Source organism: Paramisgurnus dabryanus, chromosome 22 (assembly GCF_030506205.2).
Source record: "Paramisgurnus dabryanus chromosome 22, PD_genome_1.1, whole genome shotgun sequence".
Classification (NCBI taxonomy): Eukaryota; Metazoa; Chordata; class Actinopteri; order Cypriniformes; family Cobitidae; genus Paramisgurnus; species Paramisgurnus dabryanus.
Window position 1 is genome coordinate 23,046,436 of NC_133358.1, and position 19,245 is coordinate 23,065,680.

The 19,245-nt window shown below is 35.1% G+C and overlaps 1 protein-coding gene across 3 annotated transcripts; it reads left to right on the forward strand.

The window, feature by feature from the left end:
* The first annotated feature begins 204 nt into the window (after positions 1-204).
* smpx (small muscle protein X-linked) lies at positions 205-17,291 on the forward strand. Of its 3 annotated transcripts, none has more exons than XM_065258369.1 (5): positions 205-267; positions 7,898-7,961; positions 11,654-11,740; positions 14,077-14,214; positions 15,376-17,291. In XM_065258369.1, exons 2-4 carry the CDS (start codon positions 7,923-7,925, stop codon positions 14,203-14,205), a joined length of 255 nt encoding a protein of 84 aa, XP_065114441.1. In that variant the 5' UTR covers positions 205-267; positions 7,898-7,922; the 3' UTR covers positions 14,206-14,214; positions 15,376-17,291. The 3 variants fall into 3 exon arrangements, with proteins under 3 accessions (XP_065114441.1, XP_065114440.1, XP_065114439.1); XM_065258368.1 differs by lacking the exon at positions 205-267 and adding an exon at positions 789-941; XM_065258367.1 differs by lacking the exon at positions 205-267 and adding an exon at positions 2,692-2,897.
* Positions 17,292-19,245: the final 1,954 nt, after the last annotated feature.

The window sequence follows — 19,245 nt, forward strand, 5'->3', positions numbered from 1 at the left end:
TAAAGTGTATATGTAGAGTGGAGGTGGATGGCTCATATTAGCACATATATAGATTTATAAAGAAAATTCAACATTTTATTTGGTGGCTGAAAAGAGTAACAGGAAGTATGTGATGCAAGTTTGGGGGAGGAACATTCAGGTGAGCATTTGCATAGCTTTGCCGTGTGTAGAGGACACCTGCAACATCAGCTGTCAGATCCAGTAGAGTTTTCCCACTGAAGGTGCTGAGGAGTAGAGTCACACAGAGAGTCCTTGTGGGACATCCAGGTAAGTAAATATTATTTTTCTTCATTGAATGATTGTTATTTGTTGCTCACCCCTGTAAATATTTAATTTATTAAAGGTGCTTAGGCCTAATAATATGGCTCTCTAGGAATCTCAATGTTTTATGCATGTGGTTTCATCCAAAATGTCATATATTGTAACAATCCATGTATGCCATGGGACTTGAACCGATACCCTTCCTATTGCATTGATTTGAAGAAAGTCAGCTGAATGAGATCCTATAACTTAGTCAACCAGAAACAATATGATTAAGCTAGACCAGCACAAACCCTAACTAGAATAAACCATTTTAAGCAAACCTATCAAAATGAATTCTCCAAGGGACTGATCGTTTGTTTATACCTATCCAGTTGCCACTTAAAATTAGCACAGTTTAGACTCTGAAACTCTTTGAGATTGGCAATGCTTATACCGTTGGGAACGGGTCGACATGTCAAACCATTAGCCAATCAGATGACTCCCCAGATCTGCATGGCGGAGCCTAAATTAGGTCATGATCTTAATAAGTATTGTCGCTCTGTAATTCTGACTGCGTGGAAGAGAGCAGAAGAGGACCTCAAAGAGAACAGGCAGGGGTTTAATACTGGTCATCATCACAGTAGAATACAAAAGCAGCGAGGGGGTGTACTGTGGACCTCACCCTGGCAGCTGAATAGGTAAGAATATGCTGAGGTCATGGGTCAGGGTACAGTGAACTGCATGTCATGGAAAGGTCGTAGTGTACTTCAATACTCCACTCTGTCATCTTTCTTCTTGCGTTTAGCATTATGATCAAGATGATGCTTAGGTTCAGTATATAAAGGACATTGATCTAGGTTATAGCTTTCTAAATATATAGAGCACACTTACAAAGCACACACTTTTGTATACATGCTGCACAGGCTTCACTTTTTGCAGTTTTGAAGTGATGGTGGTACATTTTAGTATGCTAAATGTATGCTTGTTTTGCATGTGTGCTTTATGTACCTTTTTTAAAGCAATATCAGCAATAAACATGCAAACGTTTGAGACGGCTAGTTACAATGCTTTTTTTCCTCATTCATGCATTTGGCAAATGTTTTTATCCCAAGTGACCAGTGCATTGCAAGGTATACATTTGGTCTGACCAGTATGTAAAGTATTTTATTTTTTGCAGTATCCATGTTCTCTGGAAACCCCATGAATTTGTTAATATTAGCAAACTAATTTGCATTAAAAAGATCATTTTAATTTCGAAACATCCAATATCTGACTTTTAATGGCAGCGTGCACTTAAACTGGACTCTGCAAGTTTGTGCAAAATGTTGGGAGCCATGTTATCTTGTTATGTTGTTTATATCTATGTTATGTTGAGATTTGAAATAATTGAAACAGTATATTGAGAACTTAAATATAGGCCTGAGACACACTGGACGATTTTTACATCTTAAACGATTTTAAATCCATGGTGGAAGATCCAACCAGACTGCAAGACCACACACGTGATGACTGTAGTAATGATTTTAAAGTGACACGAGATCAAATGTGAAAAAGATATTGTGGTAGTTCTTGCATGACACATCATAAAAGCACTTGTACTGTTGCCATAAATTTACAGATCGGTATTCTTCCTTAATACGTATGGCGTGTTTTATACGTCATGTTTGTGAGTGTTTTGTTTCAGCTATAAAATCATGTAACATCCGGATAAAGCTTGTACGCTCTCATTGGCTATCAGAGCTTTCATGTCAGAGGCAGCAACTGGTTCTGGAAAGCATACTGTACGTTTATCTGCTCATTTGCAATGTTTTTGTTTTCCGCAAATTACAAACCCCAATTTTTTTTAATTAATCTGTGGCTCAGTTTGGAGGTTGTGTCCACTGGAGGTCGCATTTAGGGGGCATTGCAGTCTCATTTAAGCAACCGTGATAACTGGCAACCGAGCTGTCGAAATACACTATTAGGTAAATTGGCAGTGGGCAGGATCACACAGAACAAAAACAGCCATTTCAAAAACAGAATAACTGGCTAAAGCATTGCTTTTTAGATAAATAGAAACATGTTTCCTACATTATAGTATTTTTCTATTTAGTACAGTCAGTAACCTACATCCAGCTCCTTTAAATCCAAAGAAATCTGGCCTTTATGGTCAATGTCACAAATTTGCTTATTTGATTAGTTAGTTAAAATCTTCAAACAATGTTTAATCTTAGATTATGCCAATATGATCTGACACTATATGGGGGTTCTATATGTCATGACAGGTTCATGCCTGGTGTCTGTAAGGGTGTTATGAATATGTTTTGGAAACGACTACTGTATATTGTGCCTTGATTCTATATACATATACGTACATAAAAGGTCTCAGTGTAGTGAAGGGTCATGGCAGACAGAAAGCAGGTCCCTTCTGTGTATCACACTACTATTTATAGTGTGCACAAATCCCAGTTATGGGAAGAATCCCCTGCTTCTCCACAGCCCGGCTAGATTGAGAGAAAGAAAGAGATAGAGGTGCTACAACTGAACCACAGCAGTTTAGTTTGTTTTAGTTCACAAAGAAAAAGACAGAGGACTGAAGCGAGAAAGAGAGACAGAGATTGGTATTTATTCTGTCTTTCTCACCACAGAAAACTGGCTTACTGTTACAGCAGCAGGTATGCAATGTTTGAGAGCAGATGAAGAATGTATTTGTGTGTATGTGTGTGTGTTCATGTTTAATGTGTGTACATGCATGTATTTTTGACACTATGTAAGTTATGGGCTGAGTTTTCTTAAGGAAAAGGTCAGGACAATGCGACATTTCTATGAGGTTAAGTTGGTTTGTTTAATGAAATAATATGTTATATCAATAATGTCTATATACCTCAGTGGTAAAGCATTGCGTTAGCAGTGCAAAAGGTCTTTGGTTTGAACCCAGGGAACAAGTATCCTGATAAAAATATCTTGTAAAGCAGTCGCTCTGGATAAAAGCATCTGCCAAATGCAGAAATGTAAAGGTGTATACACTAATAGAAAAGATGTGGTAATTTTTTATTGTTAAGCTTTTAACACTTTATGTTTAACCCTTTTTTTAACACATTATGTGTCATTTTGTGTTGAAATTGTGTTAAAAGTAACACAAAATGTGTTTTTTTAATACTGAGATGGGTGGATTCTGGAACAATGAATTGTGTTTAAATGTTGTGTTGTTTTTGTTCTAAGAGTAAATATTAACAATATATAATTATAAGTAAATATTAGTCCATATGAATAAATATTAATTACTCATACAATAGCTTAAGAGTAATTCTCTTATGGGTTCTAGGACAAAAAACATATTTGCATTATTCTATTTAAAGGGATATCACCCAAAAATGAAAATTCTTGTTACAAACCTGTAACCAAAACAATCAGAGGCCCATTGACTTAAAACCTGATAAGTTAACTCAACTCAAACCATTTGAAACAACCAATTGTCTTAACTTAAATATATTGAGTTATATGCGCATATGCACGTGTATTTAAGTTCATAGTACTCATATGTACACTGTAAAAATACTTTGCTGCCTTAAATTTTTTTGTTGAATCAACTCGGATTTACAAGTCATTTCAACTGACTATTATTTATCTTGACTAGAGATGAGTTGTTATAACTACAGGTGAGTTGTTATAACTTATAAAATTAAGTTGACTTTTCTCAACTATATTTTATAAGTTGTGACAACTCATCTCTGTTGACATGACTTGTAAATCTGAGTTGATTTAACAAAAAAATGTAAGGCAGCAATTTTTTTTACAGTGATGTGTTTAAAACTTAACAAGTTAGAGACAATCGGTTTCCTCAAATGGTTTGAGTTAACTTAAAAAAGAATACTATGGAAGTCAATGGGGCTTCTGAACGATTTGGTTACAAACATTCCTCAAATATCTTCCTTTGTGTTCATCAGAACAAGGAAATTCATACAGGTTTGTAACAACATGAGAGTGAGTAAACATTGACAGAATATTCATTTTTGGGGGAACTATCCCTTTAATGTCATAAGAAAATATGAATTATGAGTAGGCTACTGTTTGTTTGCAAAGGCTCAACTTGTAAATGAATGACTAATATAATATTTTTTGGTTTCTGGCAAAATTGCGGTTGTACACAATACACCATGGAAGAAAAAGCAAAAGTATTAGAACGAAACCTGTATACAGGGCATGTGTTGATACATATGTAAATGATACTTGTGGTTTCATTTCAGGAGAATCAGGTTTCATGTAAACGGACTGTAGATCTAACACATAAACATTTAAAGTTTCTGAATATGTTTTCTGTGGATCTGTGCATATATAAGTACTCACTGTAAAAACAAAACTTTTTGCACTTACATTTTTAAGTTTAATCAACTAGGATTTACAAGTCATTTCAAGTTGCTTTAACTTATTAAAAATTAAAGTTAAAACATAAAGTTAAAATTACTTGTAAATCCAAGTTGATTAAACTTTAGAATGTAAGTTCAAAAAGATTTTTTTTACAGTGCTTGACATAGACATTAACCTCCAGCATCACTGTGTCAAATCCACTTCCTATTGCTTTGAATAAAAGAAACAAAACTGTGAGACTGGTTGGAGAGGTCTGGTATTTCTGAGGTTTTCAGAGTTAGAGGTTGTGATGCAAATTGTATGCCTGCATGTAAAAGCACTGTGTGTGTTTTTGGGAACGTAATCTTCAGGAACATTTCAATATCTGATGAGGTTTTTGATGCAGTCGATGATGATGGTGTGGTAAAGAATTGAATGTATATCCAAAAACTAGAGTTGTCTTGATTTATATATTTGCATTTTGGCTTGTAGTTTAGCTCAGATTTTTGACTTTGCTTCAGGCTGTTTGATCCTGTTTTTATGTGACCCTGTTTGTAAAATCCAAGCTAAAGTCTAATGATGAGATTAAGAGCATCAGTTTGATTTTACTCACTGATTTTAATCCTTGACATGACCTTACCCAGTAGATATTAAAGATATAAAGGTTATATTTTTACAGAATTTACTACATCTCAAATTTGCAATCCACAGAGCATTGTGCATATGATATAAGGGTGTATTTTGAAGGTTAAGGAACGTTTAAGGGCAGTGATTTGGAGTAGATTGCGCAGAAGACGAGCGTCAGACAGCTGTCTCCGTATCTGCTGTTTGAAAAGTAAATTTAGCTCAGCGCTGAGCAGCAGCGACTCTACACCACTTAAAGTACTAACTGTTTATGTGCAAACAATATCACTGGTTATGGTTGCTAAGGTGAGCAAACCCCAATGAGTCTGGCTGAAACTTGCTGGCCCAACAACGTCTGTTTCTAGAGTCCTTTCCTCATATTTTAAATTAATTTCCGTGTTATGTATGTAAATTTCTTCCTTGTACATTTCTATGAAGTTCAGCCTGTGGGCATGGTCAGGAAGGAGTCCACATTCACCACAATTAAAATTCAGTGGGTTGTGTGGAATTAAAATATTTTATGCATTTCCCTGTGACATTTAACCTTTTGATAATAAAACAAAACATCAACATATTACTTCAACAGAAACATTCAGTTTTCAGAAGTAGGAAAAATATGATTTGTTTTATAACGTTTCTGTACACTAAAAAAAAGTATAATAACTTTGTGTGAATGGCTGTCTAAACCTTGTTCATATGATATGTTTTCGCGATGGGCCATGGATCTGTATCTCCCAGCATGCTTGCATGCAACTGCATTTGGAGAGTAAAACAATTAAGAGTTATGTGGTAAAGCCAAAGACTTTATAGTGTTTAATGTTTGTTTATCTTATTGATTTAGAAGAGTTTGTGTTATATGTATTCTAATATATAGAATCAACACTAATGTTGACGTGCTAAGAGTAAATATTAACAATAGTATAATTATAATTAAACATTAATCCATAAATATTATTAATTTATACAGCAGCTTAAGACTAATTCTCATATGAGTTTTACAACAGATTCGCAATATTCTATTTAAAGGGATAGTTTACCTTAAAATAAAAACCTGTAAAAAAACTATTTGTTCTGGTGAACATGAAGAAACATTTTGAGGAATGTTTGTAACCAAACCAGTCATACTGAATTCATACAAAGGAATCAGAACATTTAAGTATACAAGTTGAGTCATAATAAATAAAGTGAAACGACACAGAATATATATTCTAAGATGTGATTATGCTTTAGTATAGAAACAAACATTTATTAAGTTAGTTAACAAATTTTTTTGGTTTTGTCCTTTTTGAACAGATCAGAACTTAAAGCGTAGAAGTTTTTTTTTTTATTCAATTTTCAAGTTTATTCAACTTTTTTTTCTGTGTAGTCTTTATGCAGTATATAGATTTCTTTAAAGAATAAATAATAGCAACAAATAAGCACCATGTCAGAAAAGCATACAAACACTTTCACTGTGACACTGCCCTTGATACAGGTCCTAATTAGTTGCTTTGCCCTGAAGAAGACCACTTGCTGGTCGAAACATGTTGGCTTTTGGATTTTATATAATGTAAGCCACACTTAATAAAGGCTTTTTATTTATTCCTTCTCCTCTTTTTATTTTTGACTGAGTGCCTGGGACCTGTGTTTTTTGACCGCTTCATTGTTCCTAATTACAGTAGTACCATTTAGGTACAGATATGCAGTGTTGGGAATAACGCATTACAAGTTTTGTCCATTACATAATAATATAAATTTTTTGAAGTAACAAGTATGAGTACTTTATAAATCTACATATTAAAATTTGAGTTACTTTTAAAAAAAAAGTAATGCGAGTTACTTTTCAGTTTAATTAGATGTAAAAAAACAACAAAACAAAGTACTGCATTAAACTGAACGTATTAACGTAGATTTATGCACTTTATGTTTTCCCGCCCAGTTATTTTTGCAATGAAAATATGCAATTACTGAATGCAGAACTTCTCAGGCATAAAAGCCACCTGCAAGGCCTGAAAGAGATCAAGCCTCAGCAAAGTAAGAAGAAGCAACACAAAAGTGTAACGTAAGCATTACTTTCCATAGAAAGTAACTAAGTAACACAATTAGTTACTTTTTTTGGAGAGTAACTTAATATTGTAATGCATTACTTTTAAAAGTAACTTTCCCCAACACTGCAGATATGTGCCGTTGAGGTATCAATATGTGCTTATGAGGTACTAATATGCACCCTTTAGGTACAAAGTTGTAATTTTTGATAGGGTACCAGCCCAGTGACAACCTGTACCTTATTTTCTGAAAGTGTACTTTGATATGAATTCAATTTAAACTCAACAATTACTATAAAAGTCCAAATGAGCTGGGATTTTACATCCACAATAATTTTATCTTTTAATGAAATTTAAGAGAAAGTTCATTCTTACATCAAACAATTCAACTAACTCTCCTATAAAAGAGCTGTGTGTTATCCCAGCACCATCCTCTCCCTGTTAACATAAATGATTCAAGGGTAACGTCTACTACCTGCTCCTAACTACACGAGTCACCAAGCAACCGAAAGATTATCCATGGGCACCTGAGAGCCACAGGGGGCCTTTACTCTTCCCGTCTCTGTTGTTCTGTCTTTTTGTAACATGCATGCACACAGTCAGTCAGTCATAAAATAAACATATTCACAACCACAGACACTGTCCATCTGATGAATGCATTCGGTCTGTTTTTTCTACAGGAGGAACGTAGCATAAACCAACAGAATGTCTAAACAGCCATCGACCAATGTTAAAGCCCTTCAGGTGAGTACATGTACATGCATGTTTCTGTTTTTTGTTTGATTAAATTAGAGAATATGAAATTATAGCTGTTGTGTTGATTTGACTGTCTACTTTACATTCAAGAACACATTCAAGCACGTCAACATGAAATACTTTAATTTTGAAAAGCCAGTTTCCTACATTTTAAACACATTTTAATGCATATGGCATTACAGCATTGTTTCACAACTCACAACAAGGCCATCGACCAGTACATTAAATATATGATGCTGTTGATGTATCCGTATGCTGTTGACTTCCAGCTTAACTCTTCTCTGTAGGAAAACATATTTTTATGTGTATAAAAATAGACTTTAGTACACTTTAAAGTTCCTACAACCATTTCCTTTCTGCCAACCGTGTTTATGTATGTGTGGTTATAAGGGGAATTTACATACTGTAGACCAAAGAAAGGCATGGGACGTTTTTCATAGTGGTTCACCACAGTGCAGAAACATGGTGTAGAGAACAATTTACAAACACTAAACACATCAGCCAAAAATAGACACCTTTTATCTATTGATAAAAACTCTTGATATATAAATCAGTCAAAAAAGGCCCAAACGTTACACGAGATCTGAGATGTGATCCATCGGAGCACAGAGAAAATGAATATTGGCCATGCATGCAAAGACAGGAGCACATGGTTACTATACTGTACAGCTCGGGACAACAGCAGCCTTTACAGACAAACAAAGAGAAATTAAAAGAGATGTATGATGAAAAGATCAAGTAAAGACAAATTATATATATATATATATATAAAAAATATTTTAGAGATTTCATGTTTACACTTTATTTTATGGTGTTATGCTGTATTCATACACATCAGAGTAATAATGCATGATTAACAACATGTACTTACTATAGGTTTAGGGTTTGGTTTAGGGTTATTTGCATTCAGTGGCGGCCGGTGACTTCTTTATTCGAGGGAGCACGGTGCGAAGTTCGTCACAATATGTGTTTGGTTCTTAATTTCAAAATGGGTGATTCTGGCGAAATTAGATTTATGAGGTGTCATGAAAAATTTTGATAAATAAGGTAAATGCAAAGTAAGAGTATCAAAATAAGAAGCATACAGTTACAAACATCTCTTCATGAACTATTTTGCACATGATTTGAAATGACATCATACAAACCAATTTTGTTGTTTTTTCCCCATTTAAGGGGAAAATTTTCATTACCGCAACGTGTCCATGACTGGATTTGGGTTCTTTGACATGGAAATATTTATAATTAAAAAATCTAAAAAATAAAAAGGTTCAGTGCGTGTTATACTATAAACATTTACAGTAAAGAAACATGTGGTATTTGATGATTATTGGTAAATGTAGAGACAATAATAAGGAATATAAATGTGTCCAAGAAAATTTTTCTCATCCTCCGCAACAATTTTCAATCATTGTTTACGCCCTCAAGGAACTAACATGTTAAAAAAAAAATTGTTGGAAGGGACATAATTGACTGTGACACTCAAGATGGCTACCAGGTAAGCAGTTCTTATTTTTTCCAGATAAAAATTGAAATTTTGTTTGACATAGTACCTAGACAACTTTTTAGTTCTCATTACCAAAGCATGAGTTTGTAAATGCATATATTTAATGTAATTTCATGTTGCGGTAATGATAATTTTTTATAATGATAATCTAAAAAATGTTAATAATTTTATAGGAAATATCATTTTAAATCCTCTAAAAATAATGGTTATACTGTAGTAAGTTCAGACCTTAATCTTATATGTGCAAAAAAAATGCCTTCAAGGGAATCTCCCAAATATGTGTTCTGCGCGTAGAGAGATCCTTTGTGAATCACGTGTCTTGTCAAAATAAGTGCCTGCTGCAGACGTGTCTAAAGGGTTTATGATAAAAGAGACGCTCGCGTTTGCCAGATACTCGCATAATCTCATGCGTAATCAGAGTTTACTCTTAAGGTAGTGTCTCGCGTGTATTTTGTGAACGTGAGCGTCTCTTTTATCATAAACGGTTTTGACGCGTGTGCAGCAGGCACTTATTTTGACAAAACACGTGATGCACATGGTTCACATGACGCAACAAACACATATTTTGAAAACACGAGCAACACAAGACACTCCGAACACATATTTTGAATTTGCGCCCCTCGGATGAGCAGTCACGAGCCGCCACTGGTTGCATTTACATTTACCCACTTGACAGACGCTTTTATTGTGACTTAAGAGTGCATTACAAGGTATATACACCTGTATTTTATCAGTATGTGTGTTCCCTGGGTTCAAACCCATGACCTTTCGTGCGGCTAACATAATGCTCTACCACTAAGCAATACAGGGGAACAACAGTTGTAAGTACTAATGCGTAATTTATGGTTTTACTATAGTAACACCATAAAATAAAGTGTTATCGAATTAATTTTTTTAAAAGCCATATTGCATTTGCAATTTTGTTTTAAAATTCTGCATGTAGGACTCAGATGATGCAGAGTATATATTCATACGCTTCAAACTGTACTGAAAAGTGTAACAAAAACAAATCGAGCGACCAAAGAGGCATCTTTAACTCAAACTATTCAACACCATGCAACTTTAAGCAAGGTTACCAATATAATGTAACCAGGCACAGAGAGTTTCAAATGCTTCTAGAAAAATGACAAAAATGGTCCCTAGCTGTCACTAGGACAGTAACCTTATAAAAAAGTACACCCTTGCAACCTCAAAGGTACATTTTGGTACCAAATGTATACATATCTGTACCTAAAATGACCTTTATAAGGTGACAACTAGGGACCTTTTTTTTTGACAGTGTCGATAGGTTAAGTTTTTTTAAAACATGTTTTGTTTGAATTGGACTGACAAATGTGCACATTAACATCTTTCTGATGTGTTATATTCGGTAGGGATCTGAAAAAAGGTACAGCCAATGACCGATAAGAGTCAAGCAGCTTAACAACAGAAGCATCATAATTAATAAATGTCCTTAAGCTTGCTTTTAGATGTCAATTTGCTCACTCCTAAAAAAAAACAGACCAAAGAAATGTTTGCAAAGACAATGAAGTGCATGCAAAACTGACCAGTCTTTTACAAATTTATCTTCATGGTAACAAGTGGTTGGTAAACACATCACGTATGCGTCAAACGAAACACTGAATGATAACATTTTCTTTAACTTGTAAATTTGTTCTTGTGAAGGCAAAACAGCAAAACAAAGTTCAAAAACAAGTTTATGCTTCTAAATGGAACTTCAACGAAGGTTCTTTCTTCAAATTCCATGTTTGGATGACTGAAAGAAATATAAAAAATGAAGCAAATGGCAAGAAACTTTCGCTTGTTGCTTCCTTTTGTAAACTTGTAAACACATTTAATAATACAAGCGCTGTATATCGATCAGGCTAACAGATATGGGCTTTTTGTTTTTCGGTTCCCAGCAAACACAAAGGGATCACTTGTCATCTCCCTGGTTTAACTACAGTTCACTGCCCACAGCTCATTTCCATACAGGCACTTGCTCTTTATGAACTCTAGTAGGAAGACACGTCCAGCAGGTTTTGTGGAAAGGCTTGGCATCTACAACTACATGGGCTTGACTTTGGTGCTAAGGGGAAAAGATGTTGTGATGTGTTACTAATCAGGAATCGGTTGGCTTTAGCTCACTCCAAATGTGGCAGCGTCTCATTGGTGTTTCTTCTTGTCTGTCTCAAAGGCTAACCTCAATATTCCAATGGGGGCTCTGCGTCCTGGGGCAGGACATCCTGTGAAGAGGAGAGAAGATACAGTAGAAACAGAAGAGGTTAGATTCTGAATATACAGTGTACATAAAATCACATTTATAGTAGTCACACGTTATGGGGCAGTTTCAGGGTTTAGATTAATCCAGGACTAAACCTTAGTTATTTTAGGACATTTTACAAAAAGAGCTTACAAAAAACATTACTGGTGTGCATCTTGAGACAAAACAATGGCATTGATATTTATGTTAAAGGACAAGTTCGGTATTTCACACTTAAAGCCCTGTTTTCAGATTGTTTATGGTGAAATAGAACGGTTTTGACTGAAATTTCGACATTTGCGGCTGCCCTGATAATTTTCGGATGTTTGTGTTTCACCTCACACCTCTACAATGGGTTTAATGGTGCACTGGAACAATCCTTCCTAAAATGCATTAAACTTTCGTTTACAAAGACGTGAAACTCACCGAGTGGTCAGGGGTGTTCACTGATATGCTCACACAAAAATCGCTGCAAAAGATGCTTTCCAACAGCTGTTTTAGCGTTCGTTGTTAACTTGTGGACCTATTTTCACAAACGCCTCACACCCGTATATTCTTCCGCTTAGAGCTTGAATAATAAACACTCCAGCCCAGGTGGTGGCGCTAATCCGCCATTGCCAATTGCAAGAATAGAAACAAAGTTCCCGGCGCGGAGTAATACCGTACCTCACAGCACATCTAATACCAGTCAATGGAGTTGGCAAAAACTTCGATAAAACCTGTTGGAATGCATCTTTTGCAGCGATTTTTGTGTGAGCATATCAGTGAACACCCCTGACCACTCGGTGAGTTTCACGAAAAACGAAAGTTTAATGCATTTTAGGAAGGATTGTAAAACCCATTGTAAAGGTGGGAGGTGAAACACAAACCCCCCAAAATTCTCGGGGCAGCCGCATATGTCCAAATTTCAGTCAAAACCGTTCTATTTCATCATAAACAATCTGAAAACAGGGCTTTAAGTGTAAAATACCGAACTTGTCCTATAAGATATGTCAGTGCAGGTTGTTTTAAAATTAAGACACCCCAAACATGCATTTCAGTCTGGGACTAGGATAAGCCTTGTCTGGGAAACCTTCCCTATACAGTAAGTACAGGTGAAAACAGTATTTAACCTCAACAAAGCCTGTTAAAGGAAAACACCACCATTTTTCAATATTTTACTATGTTCTTACCTCAACTTAGATGAATTAATACATACCTATCTTTTTTCAATGCATGCACTTAATCTTTGTACAGCGCGTCATGAATGTGTTAGCATTTAGCCTAGTACCATTCATTCCTTAGGATCCAAACAGGGTAAAAAATGAGAACTATATTGTATGGCGCAAGATCACTTCGTTTGCAGTAACATCATCACTCCTCCCCTCTCGCTCAAACTTCCCTCAATATTACTGCATCAGAGGTCGAAGTGCTGCAAACTAAGTGCCATACAATATACTTCTCATTTTTATCAGCTTAAAAAAATCGCCAAGTTTTATTTTGTGTCACCATACTTACTCGTGTAACTCCTCATGTAACAGTCTTTAAATAGGGGAAAAATGGAAGTGTTTGGTGGCTTCTAAATTCATCCCTGTTTGGATCCTAAGGAATGAATGGGGCTAGGCTAAATGCTAACACATTCACAACACGCTGTACAAAGATTAAGTGCACGCATTGAATAAAGATAGGTAGGTATTAATTTGTCTAAGTTGAGGTAAGAACATAGTAAAATATTGAAAAACGGTGGTGTTTTCCTTTAAGATGTCAAAATGTTAAAATTTGTAAGTCGGCTTGGTTAATGAATAAATGCAAATGTAGATCTGATGCATTGTAACATTGTTTCACAGCATTGTTTTTTATTTATTTATTGTAATTCCCATGAGAGGGAATTCTTAATAATGATTAGAAAAAAAGAAAATACAGGAAATGTGTATAGAGTATTAAAAACTGTATAAAAATGTCAACTGATGTGTCAAGTTTTTAGGGTAAACTCCCCTTCCACTTGAGCAATAGGAGGAAACTGCAGGATTTCTTAAACCTGAATAAAATTAAATCCTAATTTCTAATTTTATAGAAATTAGTCTTTTTATGGATGGACATTAAAACTTCTAAAACAACAAGTCTGGTGGTGGTGGCCTAAGACTTTTGCACAGTACTGTACCTGTGCGACTTATAACTGGCTTTGTGGTGCAAGGTCACATATAATCCTGTACGATGATGCACGAATACTTGGAAAAATTTTAATTGCAAAAACGTTGCTCTCCTAAACATGCTTCACTCACCTCAAACAAATTTACTTTTACATTCGTAACGTATGACCCAGTCTCTCAGCATTATCACTTACAATAACAATCACCATTAAATGTCTCGTTTCAAAGGCAACCCCACATTCTCCAGAGGAAAAAAAGCCCCTGCCTGGTGCTGTGAAACTACCAGGGCTTCCTGCTGTCAACCTCTCAGAGATCCAGAACGCAAAGAGTGAACTTAAATGGGTCACCAAAGACTAAACAACGCAGGTAAATCTGACAGTCAAATATACACAAACACACTCATTCTTCCCAACCTAGCATTTTTGGATAGTCGGCCATCGTTGGTAGCTAGTTAATACTTAGTTAGTTTAAACTCTACTACAGTATATGCACATGCACACCAGTAGACAGGAATAAAGGACCACATAATCTTATAAATACATCACTGCAGTCGTTTGAGTCACCGTTGTTGTGCAAACAAATGACCACACGGTGTCAGTAAATGTGTGAAACAATAGTTTGCACGTGTTGGAGCTGGTGTCTTTGAGTGTATAAGGGGTAAGTGGGTGAATCAGTTTCTATTAATACCCCACAGACAGAGGTCCGATCAGTGGGGCAGCAAATGTCCGTCTGTTATATGCAATCCTAGCAGACTTGGCTATAAACAAGCTCTATCTGTATGTGTGAGTGTCTGTGTCAGTCAGAAAGGCAGATGAAAGTGTACATTACATGTACAGTATGTATGTGTATGCATAATGTAAAGAACATTCAGTGAAAATATAACCTTGATATATTTAATACTGACAATAAGTAAAACCAAACTTTGTTGCTCATAATTTCTTAAAGGAAAACACCACCATTTTTCAATATTTTACTGTGTTCTTACCTCAACTTAGATGAATTAATACATACCTATCTTTTTTCAATGCGTGCACTTAATCTTTGTACAGCGCGTCGTGAATGTGTTAGCATTTAGCCTAGCCCCATTCATTCCTTAGGATCCAAACAGGGATGAATTTAGAAGCCACCAAACACTTCCATGTTTTTCCTATTTAAAGACTGTTACAAGAGTAGTTACACGAGTAAGTATGGTGGCACAAAATAAAACTTTTGTTTGGATCGTAAAGAATATATGGGGCTAGGCTAAATGCTAACACATTCAAGAAGCGCTGTACAAAGATTAAAAGTGCACGCATTGGAAAAAGATAGGTATGTATTATCTAAGTTAACATAGTAAAATATTGAAAAACTGTGGTGTTTTCCTTTAAAACAAAGTCATGCCTTAAAATTTTGTTGTATTTGAAACGCAAAGGAGCATTGTAGGCATAAACACGGTGAAGAAATTTGTCAAGCAAACTAGTTTCACAGAAAACGTGTTGACTTGAACAGGTTTTTGAATCCTCCTTAGAATTTCTTTATTTCCTGCAGGTGTCTCCGCCCCAATCCAGCTCCTTTGCAATCCATTGGTAACACTCTCCATCCAATCAGACTCAAGTATTTAACACAATCTCCCTCACCATCGATCGCAATGTCTCAACAAGCCTTGACATTGACAAGCCTTAATGATGACACAACCAACCACTGATCTTCAATGAGAGAGGGGCGGATTCAATCAAATCAAAGACTGATGGGAAATGAGCAGTTGGAAGTGCTGGCTTAAGCTCAGAGTTTGGTCTCTGTCTGCAATAGCTCATCTCTGTTTAAACCTTTCTGTTTCATATTTTGTTATTTTGCATTTTAAATGTACTGTTTGTGTGAGTTTGCTTTGTGGTAGTTGTGTATTCTAAGTCTATCACGTGTATATTGCCTTTTATTTTCAATCACAGACACTGATAAGATAGCATGCAATACAACGGCACGATTAATCAATTTGTTCATGCTCCATAACACAATTTAGAAAGTGTCTTTACACATTGGAGATAAAGCACTCTTAAAGATAAAGGTGCTACATGATGCCATAGAAGAACCATTTATGGCTTCTTAAAGGAAGTTTTTAAGAACCATAAATGGTTTTTCTAATAACCTTTGACCGAATGGTTCCTTGGGGAACCAAAATGGTTCTTCTATGGCATAGCTGTGAAGAATCTTTTAAGCACCTTTATTTTTAAGAGTGACCCCACAGAAGTTTATACTGTATACTGTCATTATTTAAAGGTGCATTGTGTAAATTTTAGGATCTATTGACAGAAATGCAATATAATATACATAATAAGTTTTCAGTGTTGTATAAAGATCAACTATTATGTTTATCACCTTTGAATGAGCCATTTGTATCTAGATACAATGCAGGTCACCTTTCATGGAAGTCACCATTTTGTGCACCATGTTTCAACGGTAGCCCTAAATTAAAAAATTGACACGTTTCGTCACTATGTTGTCTCAGATATACATCAATATTTTACTATGTTCTTACATAAACTTAGACAAATTAATACATATCTATCTATCTATCTATCTATCTATCTATCTATCTATCTATCTATCTATCTATCTATCTATCTATCTATCTATCTATCTATCTATCTATCTATCTATCTATCTATCTATCTATCTATCCGAGGTCGTAGTGCTGCAAACTAAGTGCGCTTCCGCCATACAATCTAGTTCTCACTTTTATCCGCTTAAAAATCTCCATGATTTATTTTGTGCCACCATACTTACTCGTGTAACTACTCATGTAACAGTCTTTAATTAGAGAAAACATGGAAGTGTTTGGTGGCTTCTAAATTCATCCCTGTTTGGATCCTAAGGAATGAATGGGGCTAGGCTAAATGCTAACACATTCACGACGCGCTGTACAAAGATTAAGTGCATGCATTGAAAAAAGATAAGTATGTATTAACTTGTCTAAGTTGAGGTAAAACATAGTAAAATATTGAAAAATGGTGGTGTTTTCCTTTAATCATGAAAGATTTGTCTTTTTCACACAAAAAAATCCACATTCATTTAAAAAAAATTCTTGAAATAAACCCCATTCTGTAGCCTTGTCTTTGCACCATGCACATATTTATCTTTGGCTTTGTTCGTGTGTTGCAGTACATGAGTAGGCTGTTGCATAATAAAACATAATTTCGCGTTCTCTCCAGGAGCAAGCCTGTAGGAGGATAAAGCCAGCACTTGTTATCCTTGAACAAACAGAACTGGATTTCAAATGCCGCACTATCAGTTTGTTATGTACATAAACCAGTAGCTGTTTAACAGTGTAAAGCTCCTCTCTTCATCCTATGTAAACCATGTCTCTGTACTACGCTGTGGTCTATTTTACTACAGTAGCAACCGCAGATGTCCTGTACTTTGAGTGAAAGTGTCATTATTAAAAAAAACATGTGTTCTTCTTTAAACAAGAGTTAGTGTGCATTAAAAGCTACAATTACATAACACTTAAACACACACGCACGCACGCACACACACACATATATATATAGTACCTGTGAAACGTTTGGAAACTTGACTCTACTTTCTTATGAGTTTAAAAGACCTTTTGATCTAAAGGCTTTACATTTAATTTTGTAGACAAATATGAATTGAGTTTCTTTACAGTAGCCTACTAAATTAACTAAAGTAAGGCTCTATGTTCTATCAAGATGCTTTGAAATGTGTTGTATACCTGTATATAAATAAATCTGACTTCATGTAAGACTGTTTTAGTTTTAGACAGATGGGTTACATCAAAAATGATCAACAAGCAACAAACAAGTGCACATATATAGGAACTTCTCCAGCCTATTGGAAATGCATTGTACAGTAGGTGGCACCTCATGAACGCCAAAAATGTGCAGAGCTATAATGTAGTGAAAGTACTGCTAATAATCTAAATGACTATATATGACCCTGAACAACAAAACCATCATTTTTTTTATTTATACTTAAACTGAAAGCTGAATAAATAAGCTTACCATTGATGTATGGTTTGTTGGGATATGACAATATTTAAAAATCTGGAATCTGAGGATGCAAAAAACTAAATATTGAGAAATGTTTAAAGTCCAAATGAAGAGCTTAGCAACACATAATGATAAATAGATTTTTATATATTCACGGTAGAAAAGTTACTAAATATCTACACGGAACATGATCTTTACTTATTTATTTAATAATTTTTGATTAAAACCATAATTATGACCCATACAATGTATTTTTGGAAATTGCTACAAATAAACCCATTCTACTTATGACTTTTTGTGGTCCAGGGTCACACATTGTTTCTTTTTCTCTAATCTAGAATGCATAGGTATTATGCAAACTTAATGCTAATATACACTATACTATGGCTAGACAGCATAAAACATTAAACAAAATCATGTGCATGCAGATCACTGTAGAAGACCACTGACTAGTTTTTAAAATATAAACATGCTTTAGATGTGTGCAGCATTTGGTAGTATTAACATGTCTACTGTACAGTATAACAAATTTATATAATTTTTATGTAGTGTACAATTATATGTACATCATTTTCTTGAGACACAATAAAGACTTATGTCCTGCAGCATAAGTCTACATACAGCAGGGAAAATATGAAATGCTGTAAATGAAAATAGGATGGACATTTCAGCAAGACAATGATCCCAAACACAAGGCCAAGGAAACAATGAAGTGGTTTCCAAGAAAGAAAATCAAGTTGCTTGAATGGCCCAGTCAATCACCTGATCTAAATCCCATAGAAAATCTATAAAGAGAACTGAAGATCAAAGTTCATAAAAGAGGCCCACAGAACTTCACTCCTGAATCACTCCTGAGAAATGCAGATTACTTGTCTCTCCATAGAAGAGTCATCTAGAAGCTGTAATCACCAACAAAGGCTTTTCTACAAAGTATTAAATAAAGTGTGTTGAATAATTATTCCCTGTGTCATTTCACTTTATTTATTATGACTCAACTTGTATACTTAAATGTTCTGATTTCTTTGTATGAATTCAATATTTGGCTTGATGGCTACATCTGGTGAAAATTTTGTGTCAATAGCCCACTTAGAAATCTGATGTGGCAAATACTTTTCCCGTTGTATGTGACCGTGGACCACAAAACTTGTTGTAAGGGTCAATGTTTTGAAAATGAGATTTATACACCATCTGTTCTTAGAAAGAACATGCATCTTAAAAATAAATTTCATTTTTAAAGGTTTATTTCTTGACAGACTACAAATACAGTATGTAACTGGTAGGCTCCTGTTATGCTTATGGCTACAACAAAAGACAAACGGAACAACTACTGGTATGTTAATCAGCGATTAAATATGAACAATGGATAACACATTGATGAGCTCAGACACTGTTACGTTTCTAAGGTGTCAGGTGT

Excerpts from the sequence above, each read along its gene's own strand:
- smpx (XM_065258369.1), top strand. The coding sequence starts at position 7,923 with ATGTCTAAACAGCCATCGACCAATGTTAAAGCCCTTCAG. Across the intron at positions 7,962-11,653 it reads CCAATGTTAAAGCCCTTCAG|GCTAACCTCAATATTCCAAT; the intron begins GTGAGTACATGT and ends TCTGTCTCAAAG. Across the intron at positions 11,741-14,076 it reads ATACAGTAGAAACAGAAGAG|GCAACCCCACATTCTCCAGA; the intron begins GTTAGATTCTGA and ends CTCGTTTCAAAG.